General features: G+C 39.9%; 1 protein-coding gene across 2 annotated transcripts in view; it reads right to left on the bottom strand.

The window, feature by feature from the left end:
- The window catches only part of MCCC1 (methylcrotonyl-CoA carboxylase subunit 1), a 67,615-nt gene extending 42,198 nt beyond the window's left edge, over nt 1–25,417 (bottom strand). Inside the window, exons 1-5 of one of the 2 annotated variants that reach the window (XM_080654023.1) lie at nt 25,217–25,378; nt 20,407–20,444; nt 13,726–13,772; nt 4,615–4,751; nt 3,367–3,462 (exon numbers count right to left, since the gene is read on the bottom strand). In XM_080654023.1, the coding sequence (XP_080510149.1) occupies nt 3,367–3,462; nt 4,615–4,751; nt 13,726–13,772; nt 20,407–20,444; nt 25,217–25,252 (354 nt within the window). In that variant the 5' untranslated portion in view covers nt 25,253–25,378. Of the gene's footprint in view, nt 1–3,366; nt 3,463–4,614; nt 4,752–13,725; nt 13,773–20,406; nt 20,445–25,216 lie in introns of both variants that reach the window. The other variant, XM_080654022.1, reaches the window with a different exon arrangement.
- Nucleotides 25,418–27,594: the final 2,177 nt, after the last annotated feature.

The following is a 27,594-nucleotide window of genomic DNA, read 5'->3' as shown; positions in this document are numbered from 1 at the left end:
AGGTAAGGAGCAGTGAGCAGGGGGGCAGTAAGGAGTGAGGGGTCCCAGACTGCAAGAGGGCACAGGGTGGGCTGAGGGAACCCCCCCCCCCCAGTGCACGAATTTCATGCACTCGGCCTCTAGTTGAATATAAAAAGAAAGCTCTGCCAACCCTATTTCAAAATAGTTACATTTAAAGGACATTTCAAAATTAAAGCAGTTAGCTTCCAATGTCTGGGAAACTCATGTGAATAGAAAAAACCATATCTTACTGATGGCAAACAACAAAATGCTAAATACTGAATAAAATGCGAAAAGTCACATTTTGATGTCAGTTTGGAATTTTGTTTCTTTCAAACTAATGCTCAATTTTAGACATTTTCTATGAAATGATCAAATGTTATTTATGCTAGGCAAACTGAAAAAGATCTATACTCAGTCCTCCCTGGTTTGCTAACAGCTTTTTTTTTTTTTTTTTTAGGTATGATTTACATATATAACATTCACCCATTTATAGTTTCATGAATTTAGTAAATTTACACAATTGTGCAACTATTACTGCAATCCAGTTTTAGAACACCTCTATCACTCAAAAAAGTTCCTGTGTGCCCATGTGCATAATTAATTAATTCTTACTTCTAGAACCAAGCAACTTACTGACCTGTCTCTGTAGTTTCACCTTTTTTAGAAATTTCCTAGAAATGTAATCATACAGTACACATAGTCTTATGTGTCTGACGTCTTTAACTTAGCGTAATTTTGGGGGAGAAACATTTTAAATATATATTTTTTATTGATTTCAGAGAGGAAAAGAGAGGGAGAGAGAGATAGAAACATCAATGATAAGAGAGAATCATTGATTGGCTGCCTCCTGCACACCCCCTATTGAGGATCGAGCCTGCAACTTGGGCATGTGCCCTTGACTGGAATCGAACCCAGGACCCTTCAGTCCGCAGACCAACGCTCTAGCCACTGAGTCAAACTGGCCAGGGCACTTAGCGTAATTTTTTGAGGTTCATCCTTGTTATTATCTGCATCAGTAGTTTATTTCTTTTTATAGAATTGTTTCCACTATATTCTACATGTAGTTCATGATTTCATTTGGATTTTTTTCCAGTTTGGGGCCATCTATACTAATAAAAGGGCAATATGATAATTAGGCCGGGAGACCTTCTGGACGTCCTTCTAGACAAAGCCATGGTGGCAGGGCCGAGGCAGAGGTGGTTAGGGGCAAGTAGGCCAGGAGGGGAGGGCAGTTGGGGATGATCAGACTGGCGGGGGGGGGGCAGTTGTGGGTGAGCAGGCCAGCAGGGGGGGCCAGTTGGAGGCGAGCAGGCTGGCAGGGGGGCAGTTGGGGGCGAGCAGGCTGGCGGGGGGGGGGCAGTTGGGGCGAGCAGGCTGGCAGGCAGGTGAGCGGTTAGGAGCCAGCAGTCCCGGATTGCGAGAGGGATGTCCGACTGCCAGTTTAGGACCCAAGGGGTCCCAGATTGGAGAGGGTGCAGGCCGGGCTGAGGAACCTCCCCACCCCCACCCCCCCCAGTGCATGAATTTTGTGCACCGGGCCACTAGTTATAAATAATGCTGTTATGAACATTCATATAAACCTATTTTTCATTTCTCTTGAGTAAATGCTCGGGAGGGCAACTGTTGGGTCAAAATATGGTAAATATATATTTAACCTTTTAAGTTTTCTAAAAAAGCTGTCCTATTTTGCATTTCTACCAGCAATATCTGATGGTTCCAAGTTTCTCCAAATTCCTTCCAACACTTATTATCTGTCTTTTACATTTATAACATCCTAATGAATGTGAAATGGTATATAACTGTGGTTTTAACGTCAATTTTCCTAATGACTAATGATACTGAGTATCTTTTATTGGGCTTATTGGCCATTTGTGTATCTTCTTTGGTGATGTGTCTATTTAAATCTTTTGCCCATTTTCTTCAATTGGGTTGTTTGAGTTGTAAAGTGTTCCTTAAAAATTCTGGATACCACTCTTTATCAAATATATGTTATGCACATATTTTCTCCCAGTCCATGGCTGGTCTTTTAAGTTCTAAATGGTTTCTTTTGAAGAGCAAAAGTTTTAAATTTTGGTGAAGTCTATTTTATCAATTTTTTCTTTTATGAATCTTGCTTATGATATTATATCGAAGAAATTATTGCCTAACCCTCTTAAAGATTTTCTTTTATGTTTTCTTCCAGAAATTTTATAGTTGTAGGTCTTTCATTTAGATATATGCTACATTTCAAGTTATTTTTGTTTTTTATGAAAAGTATAAAAGTGTAGGAACTAGACTTTAGGTTCATCTTTTTATATATAGATAGCCAATTGTTCCAGCACCATTTGTTGAAAAAACTACCCTTTCCCTATTACATTACTTTACTTTATTCAAAAATTAATTAACCATAAATGTGCAACTTTCTGTTCTGTTACACTAACCTGTATATTTATCCTTCTGTTAACACACTATTGGTTACTGTAGCTTTATAATGAGTTTTGAAATAGAGGGTCCACCAAGCATGTCAAACTCGTGGCTGGCAGGCCGCATGCCTCGTTTAAATGCCCTACACATTTATTAGTCTTTTCAAACTTGTTTTAACTATATACTAGGCATTTAGCTATTTGAGGACTAGGCTTGTCAATTTCTATAAAATAGCCTGTTGGGATTTTGATACAGAGTGAATTAAATCTATCAGTCAATTTGGAAAGAATTGCCATCTTAACAATATTGAGCCTTCCAATAATTTATCTACCTATTTATTTAGGACTCATTTAATTTCACAGCAATGTTTTAGTTTTCAATACACTGGTCTTGAACTACTTTTGCTAACTTGGTTACTATTTGATTTTGATGATACCATTTATGACTATAACTGTTTTCTTAATTTCATTTTCAAAGTGTTGCTAGCTTCCCTTCTTTTGAACAGATATGAAACTGATCGAACTCTGATGAGCTAGATAAATACCCTCCCTTCAAACTAAAAAGAAAAGCAGCTATCTACCTGTGAGTATCAAGTTCAATCACACATTCTGTGAATGACCTCAAAAAGTTTAATTTCTCTTAAGAAGAATAGCTTACTATATCCAAACCACAGTATTCTTGGGCATCTGAATGGATTAAAAAAGAAAAACTAGCAATACTACTACCACCAGTGGGCAATTTCCCTACCCATCAGGCATATATTTAGCTGCCAATTCACCTGGTGGTTCACAAAATTGTAAGCCTGTTTGGATTGTTCATTCCATATTAATGCTTTAAACAGGAAAGACAGAAACTGGGAATGGATAAAAATAGAAAATGTATTCTCTAAATAACAAGTAATTTTGTGAAAACTGGGCAACACGTTTACTTTTGTGTTGTGTATTTCTTCATCACCCTTACCTGTGCAGCAGAGATCTTGGCCACTTGCATGATTTTCTCCATAGATAGGTAGCTCTGCTGAGAGGGAGCAGGACCAATGAAATGCGCTTCATCTGCCTGTTTAACAAATGGTATATGTTTAGAAATCCACAGACCTAGTACTCTATATAGGACTGCTTCAGGAACATAGAAACAGAGGTAGAAATAGAAATAGAAATATAGAAATGCGGCTCCCCAAGAACAGTACAAAAGTACCAGCTCATATCTATGCTATAAAAATAAGCCACTGTGGCCCAGACGGTGTGGCTCAGTGGTTGAGCATTGACCTATGAACCAGGAGGTCATGGTTCGATTCCTGGTCAGGGCACATGCCCAGGTTGTGGCGTCAATCCCCAGTCGGGGGCGTGCAGGAGGCAGCCAATCAGTGATTCTCTCTCATCATTGATGTTTCTATTTCTCTCTCCCTTTCCCTTCCTTTCTCTGAAATCAATAAAAACATATTAAAAAAATAATAATCCAATCTGAAATCTTTTGCATTAGGAGAATGCCAAAACTTGATTTTTATGTATAACATATGTCACACACTAAAGTAAAATGAAAGTGGCTTAGGAGAGACAGCCACAGGCATTCACAATATGGACAGAAAAGTGGCTAGAAAGCTGCATGGGCCTACTACGCAAAGCTGGAAGGCCAATGAAACGCATCACTGTGGATCTGTCAGTGCTTGGGGATCTGCTGTGGACATGACGAAGGACAACAGCTGAATTTATCCATGCCTGGGTTCTGTCTAAGGGATAATAGCTAGTTATAATTGCTAACACGTACAAACCCTGGGGGAGGAAGGTCCTTGTCGTTATAATTTTCCAGTTAAGCCAAGTCTCTGAAACACCGAGTGACTTGTCTAAGACCCTTGGCCAGTAAGTGGTAGTTGCTAAAACTAGAATCTTGATCCTTTTCCTTGCACATCAGGGATGTGGATATGAGCCCTTCAAAGTGTGGTCTGTGCATCAGCCACATTCTGTGAACTGCTTTAACCAATCCTTATTGACAGGACCTGGCGTGTAAATCAACTACATCACAGAGTACACTGTTTACATCACATTTTCCACTGGTGTCCTATTTGGAAAATGTCCCCAAAAGGAATTATTGGTGAGCAGCTGAACTTATCTACTGCAACACTATAAACACTAGCAAATATAAACTGTCAAAATAAAGAACTAAAATACTGACACACTAAACAAATATGATCTCCTGTTTTTAGCAACATACCATGTCCACATGCATGGAGTTCCTGTCAGCCTCACTATAAACAGCCACGGACTGTATACCCATTTTTTTAGCTGTTCGCATCACCCTGCAGGCGATTTCTCCTCTGTTGGCAATGAGGACCTTGGTAATGTTGCAGCCTAAAACACCATAAAAATCATACAAAAAATATTACCAGGGAGCAAGGAATAAAAAGGCAAAATAAATATTTTATGATATTAACAAGCTGATAAATATTTATGTTGGTAAAATCCGCAAAGCAGAGCCTAAAATAACCATTTTAACTAATATTAGACATTGCATTTTTTGTCATTGTAATTCAAGATATCCTTATTAACACAAACTATTAAATTACTCAGATTTTTCAACTTAAAATAAAAAGATGCTTTGTTATGCCAAAGATCAAAATATCTTTAAAAATCATAGTTAATAATAATCTTTTTAAATTTTTGTTTTTCAATTACAGTTGACATTCAACATTATTTTACACTAGAGGCCCGGTGTACAAAATTCATGCACTGGGGGGCAGGGGGCAGGTCCCTCAGCCCAGCCTGTGCCCTCTCGCAGTCTAGGACCCCTCGGGGAATGTCCGACTGCCAGCTTGCAGCTGGATGGCCTTCTGCTGCTGCATGAGCTTCAGCAGCTGCTGCATGTGCACAGGCTGGGCCACCATGGTCTGTCCTGTGAACACCATCGAGTGGGTGAGTCAAGCACAGAGGCAGGCTCACCCTGAGTTCCCTGCACTTCCCTGAGTCACTGAGTTGTTCAGACTGACTGCCTTCTACAGAGAATGGCGCCGGGATTGGGCCTAAGCTGGCAATCAGAAATCCTTCTCACAGTCCGGGACCCCTCTGGGGATGTAGCAGTGCGTCAAGCAGCAGGTGACCAGGGAAGAGCCCGAATCGGGGCCAGGCACCGCTGGCACTCATCACAGTCCACTGCACCTGCTGCCGCAGAGGTGGGAGAGGCTCCCAACACCATGGCAGCTGCGCTCGCCAGCCATGAGCCCAGCTTCTGGCTGAGTGGCACTCCTCCTGTGGGAGCGCACTGACCAACAGGGGGCAGCTCCTGCATTGAGTGTCTGCCCCCTGGTGGTGAGTGCACATCATAGTAACCGGTTGTTCTGGTCATTCTGCCGAAATGGTCGCTTTTATTATATAGATTAGTTTCAGGTGTACAGCATAATGGTTAGACAATTATATAATTTATTACAAAGTGATTCCCTGATAATTCAAGTACCCACCTGGCACCATACACAGTTAATTGCAATATTATTGACTATATTCCCTATGCTGCACTTTACATACCCATGACTATTTTGTAACTACCAATTTATTCATACCTCTCAATCCCTTTACCTTTTTCACCAAGCCCTCCAACCCCTCTTCCCCCGCCCCCCGCCACCTGGCAACCATAAGTTTGTTCAATGCATCTATTGAGTCTGTTTCTATTTTATTTTTTCTTTAGATTCACCATATAAGTGACATTTGTCTTTCTCTGTAGGACTTATTTGACATAGCATAATACCCTCTAGATTCATCCATGTTGTTGCAAATGGTAATATTTCCTTCTTTTTTATGGCCCAGTAATACTCCATTGTATATATCTAACCACTTCTTCTTCACCCACTTGTCTACTCATGGACAGTTGGGTTGCTTCCACATCTTGGCTATTGTAAATAATGCTGCAATGAACACAGAGGTGCATATATCTTTTCGAATGACTATTTTGGGTTTCTTTGGATATATACCAGAAATGGAGTTGCTGGGTCATAACTTAGTTCTATTTTTAACTTTTTTAGGAACCTCCACAGTTTTCCATAGGGGCTGCAATGACTTGCATTCAAACATTGTACGAGGACATTTCCTCTTCTCAACATCCTCCCCAACACTTGTTTGTGGATTTACTGATGACAGCCATTCTGACAGATGTAACATTCATTGTTTTCAATTTACGTTCTCTGATGATTTATGACATTGAGCATCTTTTATATGTCTAATAAACATCTGTATGTCCTCTCTGAAGTAGTGTCTATTCAGGTCCTCTGCCCATTTTTTAATTGGATTGTTTGCTTTTCTGATGTTGAGTTGTATGAATTCTTTATAAATTTTGGGTATTAATCCCTTAGCCAGTATATCATTTGGGAACATCTTCTCTCATTCAGTGGGCTGTCTTTTCATATTATTGATAGTTTCCTTTGCTGTGCAAAAACTTTTTAGTTTGATAAAGTCCCATTTGTGCCGGAAACCGATCACTGTCCCACTAATAGAGAGATGTGGAAAGGGAATCCGGAAGGCTAGTCAACCTTAATTGCTCTGAAAGGTCGGAGCTAATCACTCATTGTTTAGTTTAGATATTGGTAGTTGAAGCAGCCTCCACCTGTTACTCTTATGTAAATTTTTGCTGATTGGCTATTATTGGAATTTCCTGCCTAAAGGATATGGGTGTATCCCATAACCTTAATAAAAGGGATAGCAAAGCCAGAGCGGGTGGTAGTCCTCCCCCTAGAGGTGGACTCCCTCCTGGCCCCCAATATTCCCAAATTAATGCTTTTCTAGTCTCTTTTCATTTGTGTGCGGCCTTCTCCAGAACCACGCGGGACGTGAAAAGGATTCCCACACATTTGTTTACTTTTTCTTTTGTTTCCCTTGCCCAAGGAGATATATCAGAAAGAATATTGCTAAGAGAAATGTCAGAGTTCACTGCCAATGTTTTCTTCTGGGAATTTTGTGGTTTGGGATCTAATATTTAATTCTTTAATCCATTTTGAGTTTATTCTTGCATATGGTGTGAGAAAGAGGTCTAGTTTCATTTTTCTCCATGCATCTGTCCAATTTTCCCAACACTATTTATTGAATAGACTATTTTTACCCCCACTGTAGGTTCTTACTTCCTTTGTCATAGATTAACTGACCATATAGGTGAGGGTTTTTCTGAGCTCTCTATTCTGTTCTATTGATTTACTGTCAGTTTTTATGACTGAATCATGCTATTTTGATTACTCTAGCCTTGTAGTATAGTTTGGTATCAAATAGTGTGATACCTCCAACTTTGTTCTTCTTTCTCAAGATTGCTGTGGCTATTTGAGGGTCCTTTGGGGTTCCTTATAAATATTTGGATTATTTATTCTAGTTCTGTAAAATATACCATTGGTATTTTTGATAGAGATTGTATTGAATCAATAGATTCCTTTGGGAAGTACGGACATTTTAACAATGTTAATGAGCAGGGTATATGCTTCCATTTATTTGTATCTTCTTTGATTTCTTACAATTTTTCAAGTAAAGGTCTTTTACCTCCTTGGTTGAATTTACTCCTAGGTATTTTTTAATGGAATTGTAAATAGAATTGTTTTCTTAATTTCTCTTTTTGAGAGTTCATTTATTGATGTATAAAAATGCAACCAACTTCTGAACATTTATTTTATATCCTACTACTTTACTGAATCATTTATCAGTTCTAATAGTTTTTTTTGTGGACTCTTGAGGGTTCTCTATATACAGTATTATGGCATCTGCAAATAATGACAGTTTTACATCTTCCTTTCCAATTTGGATGCTTTTTACTTCTTCTTCTTGCCTGATTGCTATGACTAGGACTTCCAGTACTATGTTGAATAAGAGTGGTGAAAGCAGACATCTCTGTCTTGTTTCAGATCTTAAGGGAAACTCTTTTAATTTTTGCCTATTGAGTATGATGTTAGCTGTGGGTTTGTCATATATGGCCTTTATGTTGAGGCATGTTCCTGCTATTTCCACTTTCGAGAATTATCATAAACTAGAGGCCCGGTGCATGAAATTCGTGCATGGGGGGTGGGGAGGGATGTGTAGCTCAGCCCAGCCTGCACCCTCTCCAATCTGGGACCCCTCGAGGGAAATCCAACTGCCCATTAAAACGGGCAGTCACACATCCCTCTCACAATCTAGGACTGCTGGCTCCCAACCGCTCGCCTGCCTGCCTGCCTGATTGCCCCTAACCACTTCTGCCTGCCAGTCTGATCACCCCCTAACCCAGCCATGGGCAAACTACGGCCCGCGGGCTGGATCCGGCTCATTCCGCTGTTCTATCCGGCCCGCGGAGCCGAAAGAGTGGAGGGTTCTCTTGCTCTCCCCTCTGCTCCTTTACTTTGAATTTATATTAGTTCACACAAACACTCCATCCATGCTTTTGTTCTGGCCCTCCGGTCCAGTTTAAGAACCCATTGTGGCCCTCGAGTCAAAAAGTTTGCCCACCCCTGCCCTAACCATTCCCCTACCAGCCTGATCTACACCTAGCTGCTCCCCTGCTGGCCCGATTGTCCATAACCGCCCTCCCCTGCTGGCCTGGTCGCCCCCAACTGCCCTCCCCTGCAGGCCTGGTCACCCCTAACTGCCCTCCCCTGCTGGCCTGCTCCCCCCAACTGCCCTCCCCTGCAGGCCTGGACCCCCCCAACTGCCCTCCCCTGCAGGCTTGGTCTCCCCCAACTATCCTCCCCTGCAGGCCTAGTCCCCCCCAACTGCCCTCCCCTGCAGGCCTGGTCCCTCCCAACTGCCCTCCCCTGCAGGACTTGTCCCCCCCCAACTATCCTCCCCTGCTGGCCCAGTCACCCCTAACTGCCCTCCCCTGCAGGCCTGGGTCCCTCCCAACTTCCCTCCCCTGCTGGCCTGATCACCCACAACTGCCCTCCCCTGCAGGCCTGCCCCCCCCCCAGCTGCCCTCCCCTGCAGGCCATCTTGTGGTGGCCATCTTGTGTCCACATGGGGGCAGCCATCTTTGACCACATAGGGGCAGCCATCTTGTGTTGGAGTGATGGTCAATTTACATATTATTCTTTTATTAGCTAGGATGGGTGCTTGATTTTATAAAATGCTATTCTGCATCTGTTGATATCATAATATGATTTTTATCCTTTATTTTGTTTATGTGATGTATCATGTTAATTGATTTGCGGACACTAAACCAACCTTGCATCCCAGGAATAAATCCCACTTGATCATTGTGTATGATCTTTTTTATGTATTGCTGAATTTGGTTTGCTAATATCTTGTTAAGGACTTCTGCATTTATGTTCATTAGGATTATTGGCCTATAGTTTTCTTTTTTGTAATGTCTTTATCTAGTTTGGGAATCAAGATAATGCTGGCCTCATAAAATGAGCTTTGGAACCTTCCCTCTTCTTGAATTGTTTGGAATAATTTGAGAAGGATAGGTGTTAAGTCTTTTTTGAATGTTTGATAAAATTCAACTGTGACTCCATCTGATCCAGGATTTGTTTGAGAGTTTTTTGATTACTGCTTTGATTTCATTGGTAGTATTCACCTGTTCAGATTTTCTTCTTGATTCAATCTTAAAAATTTTTGTATTTCTAGGGATTTATCCATTTCTTCCACATTGTTCAATATGTAGGCATATAATTGTTTGGAGTCTTATAATTCTTTGTACTTCTCTGTGTCAGTTGTCACTTCTGGTCTTTTATTTCTGATTTTATTTATTTGGGTCCTTTCTCCTTTTTTCTTGATGAGTCTGGTTAAAGGTTTATCAGTCTTGTTCATCTTTTCAAAGAATCAGCTCTTGGTTCATTGATCTTTTGTATTGCCTTTTTTTTTTTTTTTACTCTATTCTGTTTATTTCTGCTCTGATCTTTATTATTTCCTTTTTCCCTTCCTTCTACTCACGTTGAGCTTTGTTGTTATTTTTCCAGTTCCTTTAGGCATAAGGTTAGATTGTTTTGAGATTTTTCTAGTTTGATGAGGTAGGCTAGTATTGCCATGAATTTCCTCTTATGATTGCTCTCACTGTGTAACATAGATTTTGTGTTGTTGTGTTTTCATTTTCATTTATCTCAAGGCATCTTTTGAATTCTTCCTTGGTCTCATTGTTAACCCATTAACTATTTAGTAACGTGTTATTTAGCCTCCACATGTTGGTGTGCTTTTAAGGTTTTTTGTCTTGCAATTGATTTCTAGTTTCATACTATTGTAGTCAGAGAAGATGCTTGATATGATTTCAATCTTCTTCAATTTACTGAGACTTGTTTTGTGGCATAACGTGGTCTATCTTGAAAAATTTTCCATGTGCACTTATAAAGAATGTATATTCTACTGCTTTGGGGTGAAATGCTCTTAAAATATTAATTTCATCTGGTTGAATGTGTCATTTAAGGCCACTGTTTCCTTATTGATTTTCTGTCTGGAAGATATATCCATTGATGTCAACGGTGTGTTAAAGTTCCCTACTGACTGTATTACTGTCCATCTCTCCTTTTATGTCCATCAAGACTTGCTTTATACATTTAGGTGCATAACTGTTTACAAAGACTATATCCTCTTGTTGGATTCATTCCTTTATCACCTTTATCATTATGTAATGTTCTTTTTTGTCTCTTATCTCAGCCTTTGTTTTAAGGTCTATTTTGTCTGATATAAGTATTGTTACCCCAACTTTTTTTTTTATTTCTATTTGCATGAAATCTGTTTCCCAACCTTTTATTTTGTCTGTGTGTGACTTTGTCTGTGTGTGACTTTCAATCTAAAGTGGATATCTTTTATCATACAGAATATACATAGAGCTACCCTATTATCTTTTGATTGAAGCACTTAATTCATTTATATTTAAAGTGATTATTTATAGGTACATAGTTATTGGCATTTTATTATTCATATTTATGTTCCTCCCCCCGCCCCCTTTTAAAGAAGCTCCTTTAACATTTCTTGGGTGGGTGGTGATGAACTCCTTTGGCTTTTTCTTTATCTCTCCTTCAATTTTAAATGATAGCCTTGCAGGGTAGAGTAGTCTTGGTTCTAGCTTACTTTTCATCACTTTGAATATTTCATGTCAATCCCTACTGGCCTGAAAGGTTTCTGTTGAGAAGTTAGCTGGCAGTTTTAAGGGGGTTCCCTTGTAAGAACTGTCTTTCTCTTGCTGCTTTTAAGATTCTCTCTTTGTCTTTAACCTTTGCCATTTTAATTATGATGTGTCTTGGTGTGGACCTCTTTGAATTCATTTTTGGGGGGGACTCTCTGTACTTCCTGCACTTGTGTTTTTCCTTCACTGGGTTAGGGAAGGTTCCAGCCAGCCATTATTTCTTCAAATAGGTTCTCAATTCCCTACTCCCTCTCTTTACCTCCTGGTACCCCTATTATGCTGTTATTACACTTCATGTTATCGCAGAAGTCCCTTAAATTTTCCTCATTTAAAAAAATTTTTTTTCTGCTCTGATTGGGTGTTTTCTGCTACCTTGTCTTCTAAATCGCTGATTAGACCCCCTGCTTCATCTAATCTGCTGTTGATTCCTTCTAGTGTGTGACTTTCAATCTAAAGTGGATATCTTTTATCATACAGAATATACATAGAGCTACCCTATTATCTTTTGATTGAAGCACTTAATTCATTTATATTTAAAGTGATTATTTATAGGTACATAGTTATTGGCATTTTATTATTCATATTTATGTTCCTCCCCCCGCCCCCTTTTAAAGAAGCTCCTTTAACATTTCTTGGGTGGGTGGTGATGAACTCCTTTGGCTTTTTCTTTATCTCTCCTTCAATTTTAAATGATAGCCTTGCAGGGTAGAGTAGTCTTGGTTCTAGCTTACTTTTCATCACTTTGAATATTTCATGTCAATCCCTACTGGCCTGAAAGGTTTCTGTTGAGAAGTTAGCTGGCAGTTTTAAGGGGGTTCCCTTGTAAGAACTGTCTTTCTCTTGCTGCTTTTAAGATTCTCTCTTTGTCTTTAACCTTTGCCATTTTAATTATGATGTGTCTTGGTGTGGACCTCTTTGAATTCATTTTTGGGGGGGACTCTCTGTACTTCCTGCACTTGTGTTTTTCCTTCACTGGGTTAGGGAAGGTTCCAGCCAGCCATTATTTCTTCAAATAGGTTCTCAATTCCCTACTCCCTCTCTTTACCTCCTGGTACCCCTATTATGCTGTTATTACACTTCATGTTATCGCAGAAGTCCCTTAAATTTTCCTCATTTAAAAAAATTTTTTTTCTGCTCTGATTGGGTGTTTTCTGCTACCTTGTCTTCTAAATCGCTGATTAGACCCCCTGCTTCATCTAATCTGCTGTTGATTCCTTCTAGTGTGTTCATCATTTCAGTTATTGCAGTAATAACTAATCTTTAAGTACTTTCTATGCTCCAGGTCCTGTGCTAAAAAGACTCTATCTAGAGTTAAACCTTCACAATAATTATATTAAGTATATATGATTATTATCTCAATTTCTAAAATGAAGAAATTAAGGTTGAAAGAGATATTACATTCCTGAAATTATATAGCTAAAGAAATGGTGGATCTAAGATTGAACCCAGGTTAGCTTCACTCCAGAATTTGAGCTCTTAGACATTTGGCTCCACTACCTCTATCACTCTGAGCACAGGGATGTATGATTCTCTTGTAATATAAATGAATATTGCACCAGTTCACTGTCATCAGTGCTATAATGACATGATATTATACTAATACATGAAATCCACTTCCATCATTACACACATATCTTTTGATTGGAGCACTTAATTCATTTACATTTAAAGTGATTATTTATAGGTATGTAGTTATTGTTCTTTTGACCGTTCATAATAGTTATTTTCTCAAAAAATAGGTTATATATAATTTAAAACAATGTTTTTAAATAAGGATCTATAGAGCCCAAGAGTTGTCACAGGTCACAGGGACTGTTGAGATGAAGTACACATTTGTGTTTAGCGAGGAGGGGGGAGAGAGCTACACCAATCACCCACAAGTTATATTTAAATGGGTTTTATAATTGGGAATTTCATGTAAACTTTTATTTGAAAAAAAAAAGTCCTGCTACTTAAAATACATGTTATAAAGCACTGATTTAGACCATCACAGTTATGTTTTTCTAATTCAATACACTATGAGAGTCAGATAGAAATAACATAAATATAAAATATATTTTCCTACATATTTTAGATACAACAGCAAGACATATGACATAAAGGAGATAAAAACGATGACAATACTTACTAAAAAAATTATCACAAAAATCCAAAACTTCAAAAGTATATGAGAACTACTTCTATTATGCACCAATTAAAGAATTAAACATTTCTGTTTCTTACTTCACCATCTGAAGCAAAGTCAAACAGTACAACAAAAACTGTTAATACCTGTGGTTGTTGCATACTTCATGGTTCTTTGCTTCCAAGCCCATCTCCTATAAAATGAATCCAAATGGAGTTATAATTAAATAGGATATGCAAGATCAGTCAATATTATTTCAAATAATCTAAATTTTTTAAAACCTGAAACCAAGTACAGATATGACCTTAGTTAAACCTTAGCCTACAAAGTGACTACTAAACATTCTTTGTGGAAAGAAAACTAATTTAGAAATCAGGAGTTACAGTTCTGGCTGTTCTCCCTGGCAGTTCATGTCCTTGAATGAATCATTTCACCTACTTGCTCCTGAGAATGGCATTTGACCAGAGTCAAAGATGATGACTGGAAAGCCAAGGTACTTCAAGATCATCTAGGTCAGCCAGGCCCGAGAGGCTCAGCTGGTTGAGCATCTTCCCAGGCACCGAAAGGCTACCTGTTTGATTCCTCGTCAGGGCACATACTGGGGTTGCAGGTGTATGGAGGTCCCGTTGTTGTTTCTCTCTCTTTCTCCCTCTCTCTAAGCATGTCCTCAGGTGAGGATTAAAATAAAATTCTAGTTCAGCTTTTTCCTAACTCTTTTTTTACTAGAACCCAAAGTAAAAACTGTATTTGACTTCATAACCAGGTATGCACACAAAACAGAAGTTTCCTAAAAGAAGACTTTCCCTGTATTTTGATTTTCCATTCTATTTTGTTCTATTCCATTTTATTAAGTAACTATGTTGGTCAAACTACAGTTTGAAGAATACCAATCCATCTCAACCCTCTGATAAGACAGGTTTGAACAATTAGGCCCAGAGAAGTAAAAGGAAGGAGCTGAACAAGGGAAGCAGAAAGTGCTGGCTGTGGGGCCTGCTGGAGGAGCCACCCACTCCAGCTGCTGGGGGTCCTGCACAAGTTGCTTTACATCAGTGTTAATCAATCTTTTGTTTTCATTGCCACCCCCTAGAAAATTTAAATACTAAGGAATAAGATTTTTGTAGGAGTGACTGAGCTTGGAGTGGTCACACTCCAAAATATCATGTTAATATCTGTTAAAAAAGAAAACCACAGCCCCAGAATTGTTTCACTTGTGCTAAAGCCCATGACAGCAAACCTAGACTTAATACCTGGTCTAATTGCATCAGTTCCATCCCTTCTTCCTAAAGAAAGAAGAGGCAATCTAAGGATTAAAAATGGCGGCAGAGTAGGTGGATGCTGCATGGACATGCTCCCAGGAACAAGCTGGAATTAAACTGAAATGCGGAAAGGCTTCCTGAATAATCAACGGAAAACTCACAGGAGAGAACCCTGATACCCAAGGACCAAAGGTGGAGACCGCATACAGACTGGTAGGAGGGGTGGAGGTGCAAAAGGGCTGGCCTGTCACCCACAGACAACAACTGAAGTCCCAGAGAGATATCTCAGCTGTTGGGGGAGGGGGGAGTGCCACTGAGAACTCTGGGATCTAATTCCCAAGCTGGGCTCCCCAGTAGAGAGCACCAAATCTGAGGAGGGTACCCACATAACATCTAGCTGTGAAAAGCAGCAGGGTGCTGTCTGCCAGGGAGTGGCAGCTGAACGTTCAAGCACCCTCTTGAAGGGCCAATGCACAAAAATTCCCTGTGGAGCCACCCACCTTGTACTCTGGCAGAGGGAGGGTGAAGTGAACTGGAGCTGTGAGAACAGAACCCAGGACTGGGGACTGGATAGAGCTCAGAAGGCAGACACCCCAAGTTTCCTGGGCTGAGTCATTCCCTCAGACAGCGAAGGACATCTTTCCCACATAGACATCTGCCTTGCCTGGGGGGAAGACAGTTGAGTCACCCTATTGGAAAACACATTGCCCTGAGGCCACTTAAGAGATTAAAAGCAACAATTAGCCTCCAGGCAGAAGCAATGCCCCACCCTATTGAAAAAAATCTCTCAGTACACCTGAGGACAATTGCCTGAGGGCAATTCAAGTCAGAATCCTATTAGTCTGTAAACAGAGGTGGTCTCTGAAAGCTTTGAGTCTTTGCCTGATCCAATTAGTCAGAAACAGCCTTTAACACTGTCCTGCACTAGAGATTGAGAGGTGTAGAGGACCTACCTAATACATAGTCACAAACCCAAACAGATAACCAAAATGAGGAAACAAAGAACCCCCAAATGAAAGAACTAGAGAATTCTCCAGAAGAAGAGACAAATGAGGTAGAGATAAGAAATTTATCTGAAACAGAGTTCAAAGTAATGATGGTAAAAATGCTCAACAGTATGAAAAAAGATATAGTAACTATGAAAAAAGAACAGTCTGAGATAAAGACTAATATAACACACACAAAAAAGCAGATTACAGGAAGCTGAGGATCGAATCAGTGAATTAGAAGACAGAGTTGAAAATATCACTCAATCAGAGAACCAAAAAGAAAAAACATTAAAAAACAGGAGGACAGCTTAAGGGAGCGGTGGGACAATGTGAATAGCAGGTGTGCCAGAAGAGACAGGAAGGGAGAAAGGAATAGAGAAGGTATTTGAAGAAATAATGGCAGAAAACTTCCCTAACCTGGTAAAGGAAAAAGTCACACAAGTTCAGGAGGCACAGAGAACCCCAAACAAGAAGAATCCAAACAGACCCATGCCCAGACACATCATAATTAAAATGCCAAAAATTAAAGACAAAGAGAGAATCTTAAAGGCAGCAAGAGAAAAGAAAACTGTTACCTACAAAGGAGCTCCCATAAGGCTGACACCTGATTTCTCATCAGAAACTCTACAGGTCAGAAGGGAATGGCATTAAGTACTCAAGGTAATGGAAAGTAAGAATCTGAGACCAAGATTACTATATCTAGCAAGGCTGTCATTCAAAATAGACGGTCAAATAAAGAGCTTCCCAGACAAAAAAAAAAAAAAGGTTAAAGGAGTTCATCACCACCAAAGCCAGCATTATAAGAAATGCTAAAGGGATTGCTGAGAAGAAGAAACAGAGAGAGAAACCTAGCCATACAGAATTAAAATGGCTATAAATAAGTATCTCTGAATAATAACCCTAAATGTAAATGGATTAAATGCTCCAATCAAAAGGTGTAGGGTAGCTGAATGGATTAAAAAAACATGACCCAACTATATGCTGTGTACAAGAGACCCACCTCAAAACAAGACACAACAGGATGAAAGTGAAGAATGGAAAAAAAAATTTCATGCAAATGGAAAAGAAAAAATAGCTGGAGTAGCAATACTCATATCCGACAAAATAGACTTTAAAATGAAGGCTATCACAAGAGACAACAAAGGTCATTACATAATACTAAAGGGATCCATCCAGTAAGAGGATATAAACCTGGTAAACATATATGCACTCAATATAGGAGCACCTAAATATATATATTAAAAAAAAAAATTCTCGAAGACTTTAAAGGAGAGATTGACAACAATACAGTCATAGTAGGGGACTTTAACACTCCTCTGACTTCCCTGTACAGATCTTCCAGACAAAAACTTAACAAGGAAACAGAGTCTCTAAAGGACACACTGAATCAGATGGATTTCATTGACATTCATAGAACATTTCACCCAATGCAGCAGAATATACATTCTTCTCAAGTACACATGGATCATTCACAGACCACACGTTAGGACACAAAACAAGTCTCTACAAGTTCAAGAAGATTGAAATCATATCAAGCATCTTCTCAGATCACAGTGGAATGAAATTAGAAATCAACTACAGTAAAAACACCCAAAAACATTCAAACACATGGAGACTAAATAGCATGTTATTAAACAATGAATGGGTTACAAACGAGATCAGGAAAGAAATCAAAAACTTCCTGGGAACAAATGAAAATGAACATACAACACCCCAAAATCTCTGGGACACAGCAAAAGCAGTCCTGAGGCATACCTGAAAAAAACACACAAAAACAAAAAACAAGAAAAAGCAGCTATAAACTATTTAACCCTACAGCTTAAAGAAGTAGAAAGAGAACAACAAGAAAAGCCCAGAGTAAGTAGAAGGAAGAAAATAATAAAGATTAGAGCAGAAATAAATAACATAGAGACAAAAAAACAAACAAACAACAATATAAAAAAATTAATGAAACCAAGAGCTGGTTCTTTGAAAGGATAAACAAAATTGGTAAACCATTAGCCAGACTCATCAAGAAATAAAGACAGAGGACCCAAATAAATAAAATCAGAAACGAAAGTGGAGAAGTAACCATGGACACCACAGAAATACAAAGGATTGTAAGAATATACTATGAACAACTATATGCCAACAAACTGGACAATGTGGATGAAACAGACAAATTCCTAGAAAAATACAATCTCCCAAAACTGAATCAGGAAGAATAAAAAAACATGAATAGGCCAATAAAAACTGATGAAATAGAAGAAGTAATCAAAAAACTTTCACCAAACAAAAGCCCAGGTCTGGGTGGTTTCACAGGAGAGTTTTTCCAAACATCCAAAGAAGAATTAACACCTATACCCCTCAAACTATTTCAGAAAATTCAAGAGGAAAAAGCACTTCCAAACTCTTTTTATGAGGCTAGCATTATCCTAATTCCAAAACCAGATAAAGAGACTATAAAGAAAGAGAATTACAGGCCAACCTCCCTGATGAACATAGATGCTAAAATGCTCAACAAAATATTAGCAAATCGCATCCAGCAATATATTAAAAAGATCATACACCATGATCAAGTGGGATTTATTTCAGGGATGCAAGGCTGGTACAATATTCACAAATCAATAAAGGTGATACATCACATAACAAAATTGAAAGAAAAAAATCACATGATCATATCAATACATACAGAAAAAGCATTCAACAAAATCTAACACCCATTTTTGATAAAAACTCTCAGCAAAGTTGGAATAGAAGGAGCATATCTCAACATGATAAAGGCCATATATGACAAACCTACAGCCAACATCATACTCAATGGGCAAAAACTAAAACCATTTCCTCTAAGAACAGGAACAAGACAGGGATGCCCACTTTCACCACTCCTGTTCAACATAGTACTGGAAGTGCTAGCCATAGCAATCAGATAAGAAGAAGAAATAAAAGGCATCAAAATTGGAAAAGAAGAAGTAAAACTGTCCTTATTTGCAGATGACGTGATTTGTACACAGAAAATTCCAAAGACTCCATCAAAAAACTACTAGACCTAATAATTGAATTTGGCAATGTAGCAGGATACAAAATTAACACCCAGAAATCTATGGCTTTTTAATACACCAATAATGAACTCACAGAAAGAGAAACTAAAAAAAAAAAAAATCCCATTTACCACTGCAAAAAAAAAAAAAAAAAATTAAGATACCTAGGAATAAACTTAACTAAGGAGGTTTAAAGACCTATACTCCAAAAACTACAGGATGTTGAAAAAAGAGATAGAGGAAGACATAAACAAATGGGAGAATATACCATGTTCATGGGTTGGTAGAATCAACATCATTAAAATGTCCATACTACCCAAAGCAATCTATAGATTGAATGCAATCCCCATTAAGATACCAACAGAATATTTCACAGACCTAGAACAAACTCTCCAAAAATTCATCTGGAATAAAATAAGATCCCAAATAGTTGCAGCAATCCTGAGAAAGAAGAACAAAGTTGGAAGGATCACAATATCAGATATCAACCTATATTACAAACCCACTGTTCTCAAAACTGCCTGGTATTGGCACAGACATATAGACCAATGGAACCAAACAGAGAACCGAGAAATCGACCCAAGCCATTATGCTCAATTAATATTTGACAAAGGAGACAAGAGCATACAATGGAGTTAAGATAGTCTTTTCAATAAATGGTGTTGGGAAAATTGGACAGATACATGCAAAAAAATGAAACTAGACCACCAACGTACACCATACACAAAAATAAACTCAAAATGGATACAGGACTTAAACGTAAGACGGGAAACCATAAAAATCTTAGAAGAATCCATAGACAGCAAAATAGCAGACATACTATGTTGCAGCAGTATCTTTACCGTTACAGCTCCTAGGGCAATGGAAACTAAAGACAAAATAAGCAAATGGGACTACATCAAAATAAAAAGCTTCTGCACAGCAAAGACATCATCAACAAAACAACAAGAAAGTCCACTGCATGGGAAACATATTTGCCAATGATATCAATGATAAGGGTTTAATCTCCAAAATTTACAGGGAACTCACACTACTTAACAAAAGGAAAATAAACAATCCAATAAAAAAAAGGGCAAAGGACCTAAACAGACACTTTTTGAAAGAGGACATACAGAAGGCCAAGAGATACATGAAAACATGCTCAAAGTCACTAATTATCCGAGAGATGCAAATCAAAACAACAATAAGGTACCATCTTACACCTGTCAGAATGGCTATCATCAACAAATCAACAAGCGACAAGTGCTGGCGAAGATGCAGAGAAAAAGGAACCCTCGTGCACTGCTGATGGGAATGTAGACTGGTGTAACCACCGTGGAAAACAGTATGGAGTTTCTCAAAAAATTAAAAATGGAACTCCCATTTGACCCATTAATCCCACTTCTAGGAATATATCCCAAGAAACTAGAAACACGAATCAGAAAGGATGTATGCACCCCTATGTTCATAGCAGCACAATTTACCATAGCTAAGATGCCCATCAGCAAATGAGTGGATTAAAAACCTGTGATACATCTACACAATGGAATATTACAATGCTGTAAAAAAGAAGGAACTCTTACCATTTGCAACAGCATGGATGGACCTGGAGAGCATCATGCTAAGTGAAATAAGCCAGTTGGAGAAAGATAAATATCACATGATCTCACTCATTTGTGGAATATAATGAACAACATAAACTGATGAACAAAAATAGAGCCAGAGGGGGAAAACAAATTTTAGAATATAATAGAAGTAATCCTGTTATTTGTAGATCTTTAATGTTTCCTACAACTTTTGGATATCATACAATGTTAGTACAGTTTGGGTAAAATTATTATACTTAAAATCTTTTTTCTTGAAATATTAATGTTTATTGCATGTAATATTATTATATGTAAGATCATTTTTCTTGAATAATTTGTTTATTGCATGTAACATTATATTTAAAATCATTTTTCTTGAGATATTAAGGTTTATTGCATGTAACATCATATTTAAAATTGTTTTTATTGAATTAAAAAGAAAACTGAAGGGAAAAAAGGCAATCTACCGTGATAAAAACCCTTGCTTTTCCCTTCCCCCCAAAATAAGATATCTGGTCTAAAAGCAATTCCTTCATTTCTTTAATATACCCCTGTACAACCCCTAGAAGCACCTTTCTTGTTGCTAGATGGAATTTTGTTTTTTAACACACCTAAGTTTTTTTCACTTTCTCAAAAACCTTTTTTTTTTTTACAACTGCTAGGGCTCAGGACAGGCAGTCCCAAGATATCACACAATGGCACGTTCATTATTTTGAATTAAAAATCACTTGAGCCCAGCAATTGTGGCTTGGTGGTTGAGCATCAACCCATGAGCCAAGAGGACACTGGTTTTTATTCCTGATCAGAGCACATGCCCAGGTTGTAGGCTGGATCCCAGATAGGGAGCCTACAGCTAATCGATGATTTTCTCTCTCTCTACAAATCAATAAAAACATATTTTTAAAAAACACGTGAGAAGCAGCAGGAGTGGGAGGAGTTCTCGGACTCTCCTCTGTCTCTCTAAATGCAGGAAATACATCTCTTTGTGACAGGTGTCCTACCTAGAGCAGAGTTTGTCAGCGCAAAATATGCCTCTTTGGAGGATATTGGTCGTTGTAGGCTGGCTAATTTCAAGAAACAGCAAACCTGGGAGAAGCTCTGAAAACCAAATAGAAGTTACCCTTTATAAGAGGACATTTACATTTGTAAGGGAAATCTCCTTTTGTGGGGTTGCTTCCTTCACTGTACCAGGAAGAAGCTAGCTAAACCTCTAGAAACCATTCTCTGTGGAGGTGTGCACTTCAATCTGCATAACAATCTTACCCTGTAACTGTGCTTAATCCCATAACTGACTCTCCATCCCCAACATCTTTAGTCTGGAGCTGAAGATGGCATTTAAAGTGACGGCTTTCCCCATTTTGGCAAGTTACTTAGTTTTCCCAGGTCTCTCCAATGTACACAGGAGGTACTAGTATACATGTTATTAAACTTTAATTTGTTTTCCTCCTGCTAATGTTTCTCATGTCAATTTGATTATTATTTGAGCCCGAAGAACCTTGAAGGGTAGAGGGGAGTTTTTCCTCCTCACTATAGGGCATTCTATAGGGCACTATTGCCCCATGATGCACACTCAATCAGCTGTTGCCATCTATGAAGGACTGATGAGAAGACCCACAGCTTCAACATTAGACTTCCACAGGAAGACGTTCTCGAGATGCTACTGCTTTCCCATATCTTTCCAATTCAGCTGACCTCACTTTCTTTCTTTTTTGTGTGTTAATCCTCACCGAGGATATTTTTTCCATTGATCTTCAGAGAGCGTGGAAGGGAGGGAGGAGGAGGGAGAGAATGAAACATTGATGTGAGAGAGACATATTGATTGGATGCCTCCCACATGCACCCTCTGACAGGGCCCAGGGATCGAACATGCCACCAGATATGTCCCCTTGGCCAAGAATCGAACCCATGACCCTTTGGTGCGCAGGCCAATGCTTTAACCACTGAGCCACGCTGGTCAGGGCTGACCTCACTTTTTTTAAAAAATATATCTTTATTGATTTCAGAGAGGAAGGGAGAGGAATAGAGAGTTAGAAACATCGATGAGAGAGAAACATCAATCAGCTGCCTCCTGCACACCCCCCACTGGGGATGTGCCCGCAACCAAGGTACATGCCCTTGACTGGAATCAAACCCGGGACCCTTCAGTCCGCAGGCCGACGCTCTATCCACTGAGCTAAACTGGCCAGGGCTCACTTTTTTTAAAAAATAAATTTTTATTGATTTCAGAGAGGAAGGGAGAGGGAGAGAAAGATAGAAACATCAATGATGAGAGAGAATCATTGATCGGCTGCCTCCTGCATGCCCCCTACTGGGGATCAAGCCCGAAACCCAGGACATGCCCTTGACTGGAATCGAACTCGGGACCCTTCAGTCCGCAGGCCGATGCTCTATCCACTGAGCCAAACCAGCTAGGGTTGACCTCACTTTTTTGATCTTCAAGGAGGGGGAATCAACTTTCCTGATCTTTATAAGGTATTTTCTAGTTCATAGCATCTTCCCATCCCACTCTCCAGATAGGTTTCTGATAAGATTCAAGGCCTGTCCTGGATATATGTGTTTTTCTCTCATAGATATTTCTATCTCTCTCCTTTCTTCTTTCTCTAAAAATCAATAAAAACGTATTTTAAAAAACCACTTGAGAAATGGCTGATTTTTGCTAAATCCAGCTTAGGACTTAAGTTTCAAGGCTATTGCTAACCTAAAGTTTTCTTATGTCATTTTCTAGTGAACACAGACAGACACACACACACACACACACACACACACACACACCACTTAACTATAATCCTCTATCCCAACAATGTTTTGATTGATCTATTCCATTTTTCAGCATGACCTAAGCTACAACTTAAAAAAAATGGCTTAAAAACCAAGATTAATAAGTTGCTTCTGAAACAGGTACAATAAAATATTCCCCCAAATTGCTCCATTGAGTCAAGCCCTACGAGAATAAATTGCTCCATGGAGGTAAGCCCTGTCAGAACTATGGCAGTTATAGATAGGTATCTATAAAACAGGAACTATGGGAAGTGCACTGATTTCTTTTAAGTTTGTTTTTCAAATCTAAAGCCAAGCCACAAATCCCAGAGACAAACTCAATACCTTGTTGGGAAAGTCCCTTCCTGAATCCCATAATAAGTCTTGAACAATCCTAGAATGCCTCACTTTCCTGACACGGGTACTTCAGTGGGAATCCAGCGTTCCTAAAAAGGAAAAAGCCAGCCAACTCCTAAATGTAAATGTCCTGATGAGTTAAGCCCAACAACTTCCGTGTTCCCAAGGAATAAGCCCCCCATTCAAGGTGTAGAACCTGAGGCCCTGCCTTCGTCTTCTCACCCTCTGCAGAGCCTCAATAAATCTTTGCTATTATCAGTGTCTCTGGTCTAAATTCTTTTATATCAGGAGACAAGAACCCAAACTCATTGGTAGTATTCCCATTTCTAAAATTCTACCACTAGATTTCTTTTCTCTGAGTTACTAGAGAATCATGATATAAAAAGAAATATAAATACCCTCTACACTGATAAGGTTTTCAATTCCATATGCCATTGCAACTCTAGTACTTTCCAGGTGGCAGCTACAAGAAAACAATTCTATATCCAATCGCTAAGGTTTAAGAGGGAAAGGAAAGAGAGAAAATATGTCTGCATAGTATCATGAAGAGCCCCCAAAAACCTAAGAAAATGAAACTCGGGAGAACAAGAAGAGCGCTAATAGTGCTTTTCTGTTTTATTCTGCTCTGGGGCGAGTCCTACAAGTAAATAACTGAAAATCCAAAGCATTGACATTAACTTGTGGAAAGCAAAAGCAAACAAGCAATTTTATCTAAATGGTTGAGTCTGCAAAGGCGACATCTGTTGATTCATATGTACCAGATTCCATTTAAGTCTCTTTCCATGTATTAATTCTTTTAATTTGCACAATCCAAAGTACTAGTATTATCTCCTGTAGGTACTAGTATCATCACCTCCTCCTAGGTCAGAAAATCAAAGCAAAGGGGTATTAAGTAACTTGCCCAAGGTTTCTCACACACCTAGCGAGTAGCAAAGCTGAGACCCCTGACTTCTGAGACTGTGCCCTGCAGCACTAAGCTATACTGTCTTTCCAGAATGATGGAGAATGATGATGATGAGACAAAGGAAGAAAAAGAAGCCTGCTTCCTGGGACAAAAGGGTATGTTTACTGCACAAGTTATTGTCACAGAAGCTTAAGCTCAGAATTTGAAAATGTTCTGGAGTCAGGTTAGCTGTAAGTCATCTGACAGCTTTGTTTAAATTTGCATATGGAGCTTCTGATAAAACAATTTCTCTGCCCCGCCCCCCGGAAGGTGAATTGGTTTCTGTTAACTTGATTCTTTCCAAAAATGAGCAAGAACTCCAGCAGTCTTTGTCTGACCTGGACACCTTCTGAGGGAGAGCTGAATCAAAGGGGACTTTGAGGGCGTCCTGGCTCCACCACTTACTACTTGTGTCACCTTAGGCAAGTCGCTGACGCCCTGGTTTCACTAGAACTGGGATTCTAAAGCTCCCTCCCCCCCCCCCACTCACTTCACGGAACGCAGTGAAAGCGCGGGGTAAGTGGTTCCGAGCTGTACACGCGTTATTCTAGCCCTTACGGAGAGGGGAGCAGGGGATGGCAGGCCCAGCTCCAACCCTCCCCTAGGCCTCATAAATGAAAAAAAATAGGGGCAAACCCAGCGCTGCAGGGTGGATGAGGGGAAGGAGAGGAAAGGGAAAGACTGGGCGTGGAGTCTTCTTCTCTATGCGTGGACTGAAAGCCAACCCCCCTCCCAAAAAGGGGCTGCTACCTCGGCGGCGGCAGCAAGCTCGGGAAACGCTGCCATTGGTTCCTCTCCGCCGCCACCAGCCGCACCGACACCACGGAGGTCGCCGCCATGTCCTGCAGCCCCGTGGCTCTCCCACTCGTGGGCGCACACCAGCTGCGTCCCACACTCTGCAAAAGCTCTGCTCCGCCCCGCAAGCCTCTTGTCCTCCGCCGGCCACCGTCCAGGTCAAAGCCGTGCAATGGGCCGAGCCCAGTGTGGTGGGCGTCTCCCCCGAAACCAATCAAAACACAGAGCAGCGCTTCGGGGCGGCGATTGGCCAATCGGGCCGCGTGTGGTCCCTGCCTCCCCCGCCCCCGAGGGGTCGTGCTGGCCGCCGCCTCCCTGGGACCTAGGGTTTCAGAGCGCGGTTTCTTCCCGCGCCACGCCTGCCGGCTTTCTGCTCTCCCCTCCGGCTGCAGGTAGAAGTTCCCTCCTTGCGATCTTATCCTTAGAGCCGTGGGAAGTAGCGGAGGAGGAGTCATGGGGCAAAAGCCAAATGGGGTGGAGAGCAGGATACAAAATTCTTGTTCTCCAAAAATGAAGAAAAAAGCTAAAATAAAATTGTAAAACCTCCCTAGCTTTTTGAAAACATGTTTTAATTGAACTATCGGCAAAGAGAAGTTAAAACCGGAATTGCAGAATATCTAGAAAATAAAGATACTGAAAGCACTGCATGTAGATGCTTATTCATAGTGAAAGTGAACGAAACATCCAATTCAAGGATTAGAAAAATATAAAAGCAAACACACGGAAAGCAGAATAGAGACATTATTAAACATAAAAGAAGAAAAAATGAATTAAGAAAACTAATACCAAAGGATAATAAGCCCAGGGATTCGGGGAAAAAAACCCACAAACCAACCTGATAAAATAGATGGTTAACTAATGTAATCAAAAGAAGGGGGGCGTGAACACTTGCCACAACTAAAAATATAAAGGGGGGACCTCAGATCTAGAAAACAAACATAGATTTGTAAGAGACTAACTTTGCTCAATTTAAGCAAATAAACTTGAACACCTGGATGAAATGGATGATGTTACAAGAAAATACAATTTACCTGAACAGATCCTGGAAGAGATAGAAAATCTAATCAAGCCATTCCCACAGAACTAGAGCATATTATTATTATTATTATTATTATTATTATTATTATTACTATTATTATTAAAGAACCACCTTTCCTAAAGCAGTGGCCCACCTGGTCTCACCAGGAAATCCTACCCATGTGGTAAAGAGTGGTTGACTCCAGTGCTGGAAGCCTGTCCCAGAGCGCAGGGAAAACGGAGTCTTCCTCATTCTTTTTATGAAATAAGCATAACATTGGCACCAACATCCGGCAAAAATAGGGTGCGCGCGCGCACACACACACACACCTGTAGTTCAATTTGACTTACAGTTATCAATGGGAAGATCTAACTTACAGCACGGTGACCATCGTTTCCAACACTGTGTTTACACTTGAATTTGCTAAGAGAGTAGATCCTAAGTGTTCTCACCGCGGGCGCACTATGCGAGGTGATGATGTGTGAACCTGAGTGCGGTCATCATTCCACTATGTGTGCATATACCAAATCATACATACCGCACTTCAAATATATACAACTTTATGTTTATACCTCAGTAAAGGCAGTAAAGCTGGGTGGTTGAGGGAGGAACTGAACAAGTATAAAGAAAAAACGAGAGGCGAGGGCGTGCCAGTGAGGCTGGCGGCCAGCCCGGGCTCCCTGCGGCCGCTAGTGGTTGAGCCCCCACCGGCCCGCTTCCTTCCGCGGTCCTGGGGCTCGGCGCTGGCGACCTTGGGCGTGGGAGGCTGCTGAGGTTGAGAGGCGGGTCCAGTGAAGAGCGGCGAGTCTCACCAGGTGGCAGGGAGGGCGTCCTTGGCTGCAGCCAACAAGGGCAACAAGCCCCGAGTCCGGGCGCATCCGCTTTGCAGCAGGTTATGATTATTACAAGAGTTTTATTAACTCAAAATAATGTCATCACAACTGTAAACCTACTTTTGCCCACCCCGGTGTGTGTGTGTGTGTGTGTGTGTGTGTGTGTGTGTGTGTGTGTGTGACTTAAATAAATATTACGTTTTGGAGCAATTTATTATATAGCAAAAGATAACTGATACACAGAAGGTGTACTTTTACAATGAACATCCATTACTCAACATGGTCTTTAAATTTCATTCATGTTGTATGTATTTTTTTTTTTTTACATGAAAACAGCACTATTTGTTTATCCAGTAACCTGAGGATGGACTTTGGATTGTTTCCAATTTGGGATGATTACAAATGAAGCTGCTATAGGTATTTTTTCTCACCTCCTTCTGTGAACATATGTACTCATTTTTCATGCATATACACCTACTTGT

Source organism: Plecotus auritus (genome assembly GCF_963455305.1).
Source record: "Plecotus auritus genome assembly, chromosome: 2".
Lineage (NCBI taxonomy): Eukaryota > Metazoa > Chordata > Mammalia > Chiroptera > Vespertilionidae > Plecotus > Plecotus auritus.
This window is presented reverse-complemented; position numbering and strand designations above follow the sequence as displayed.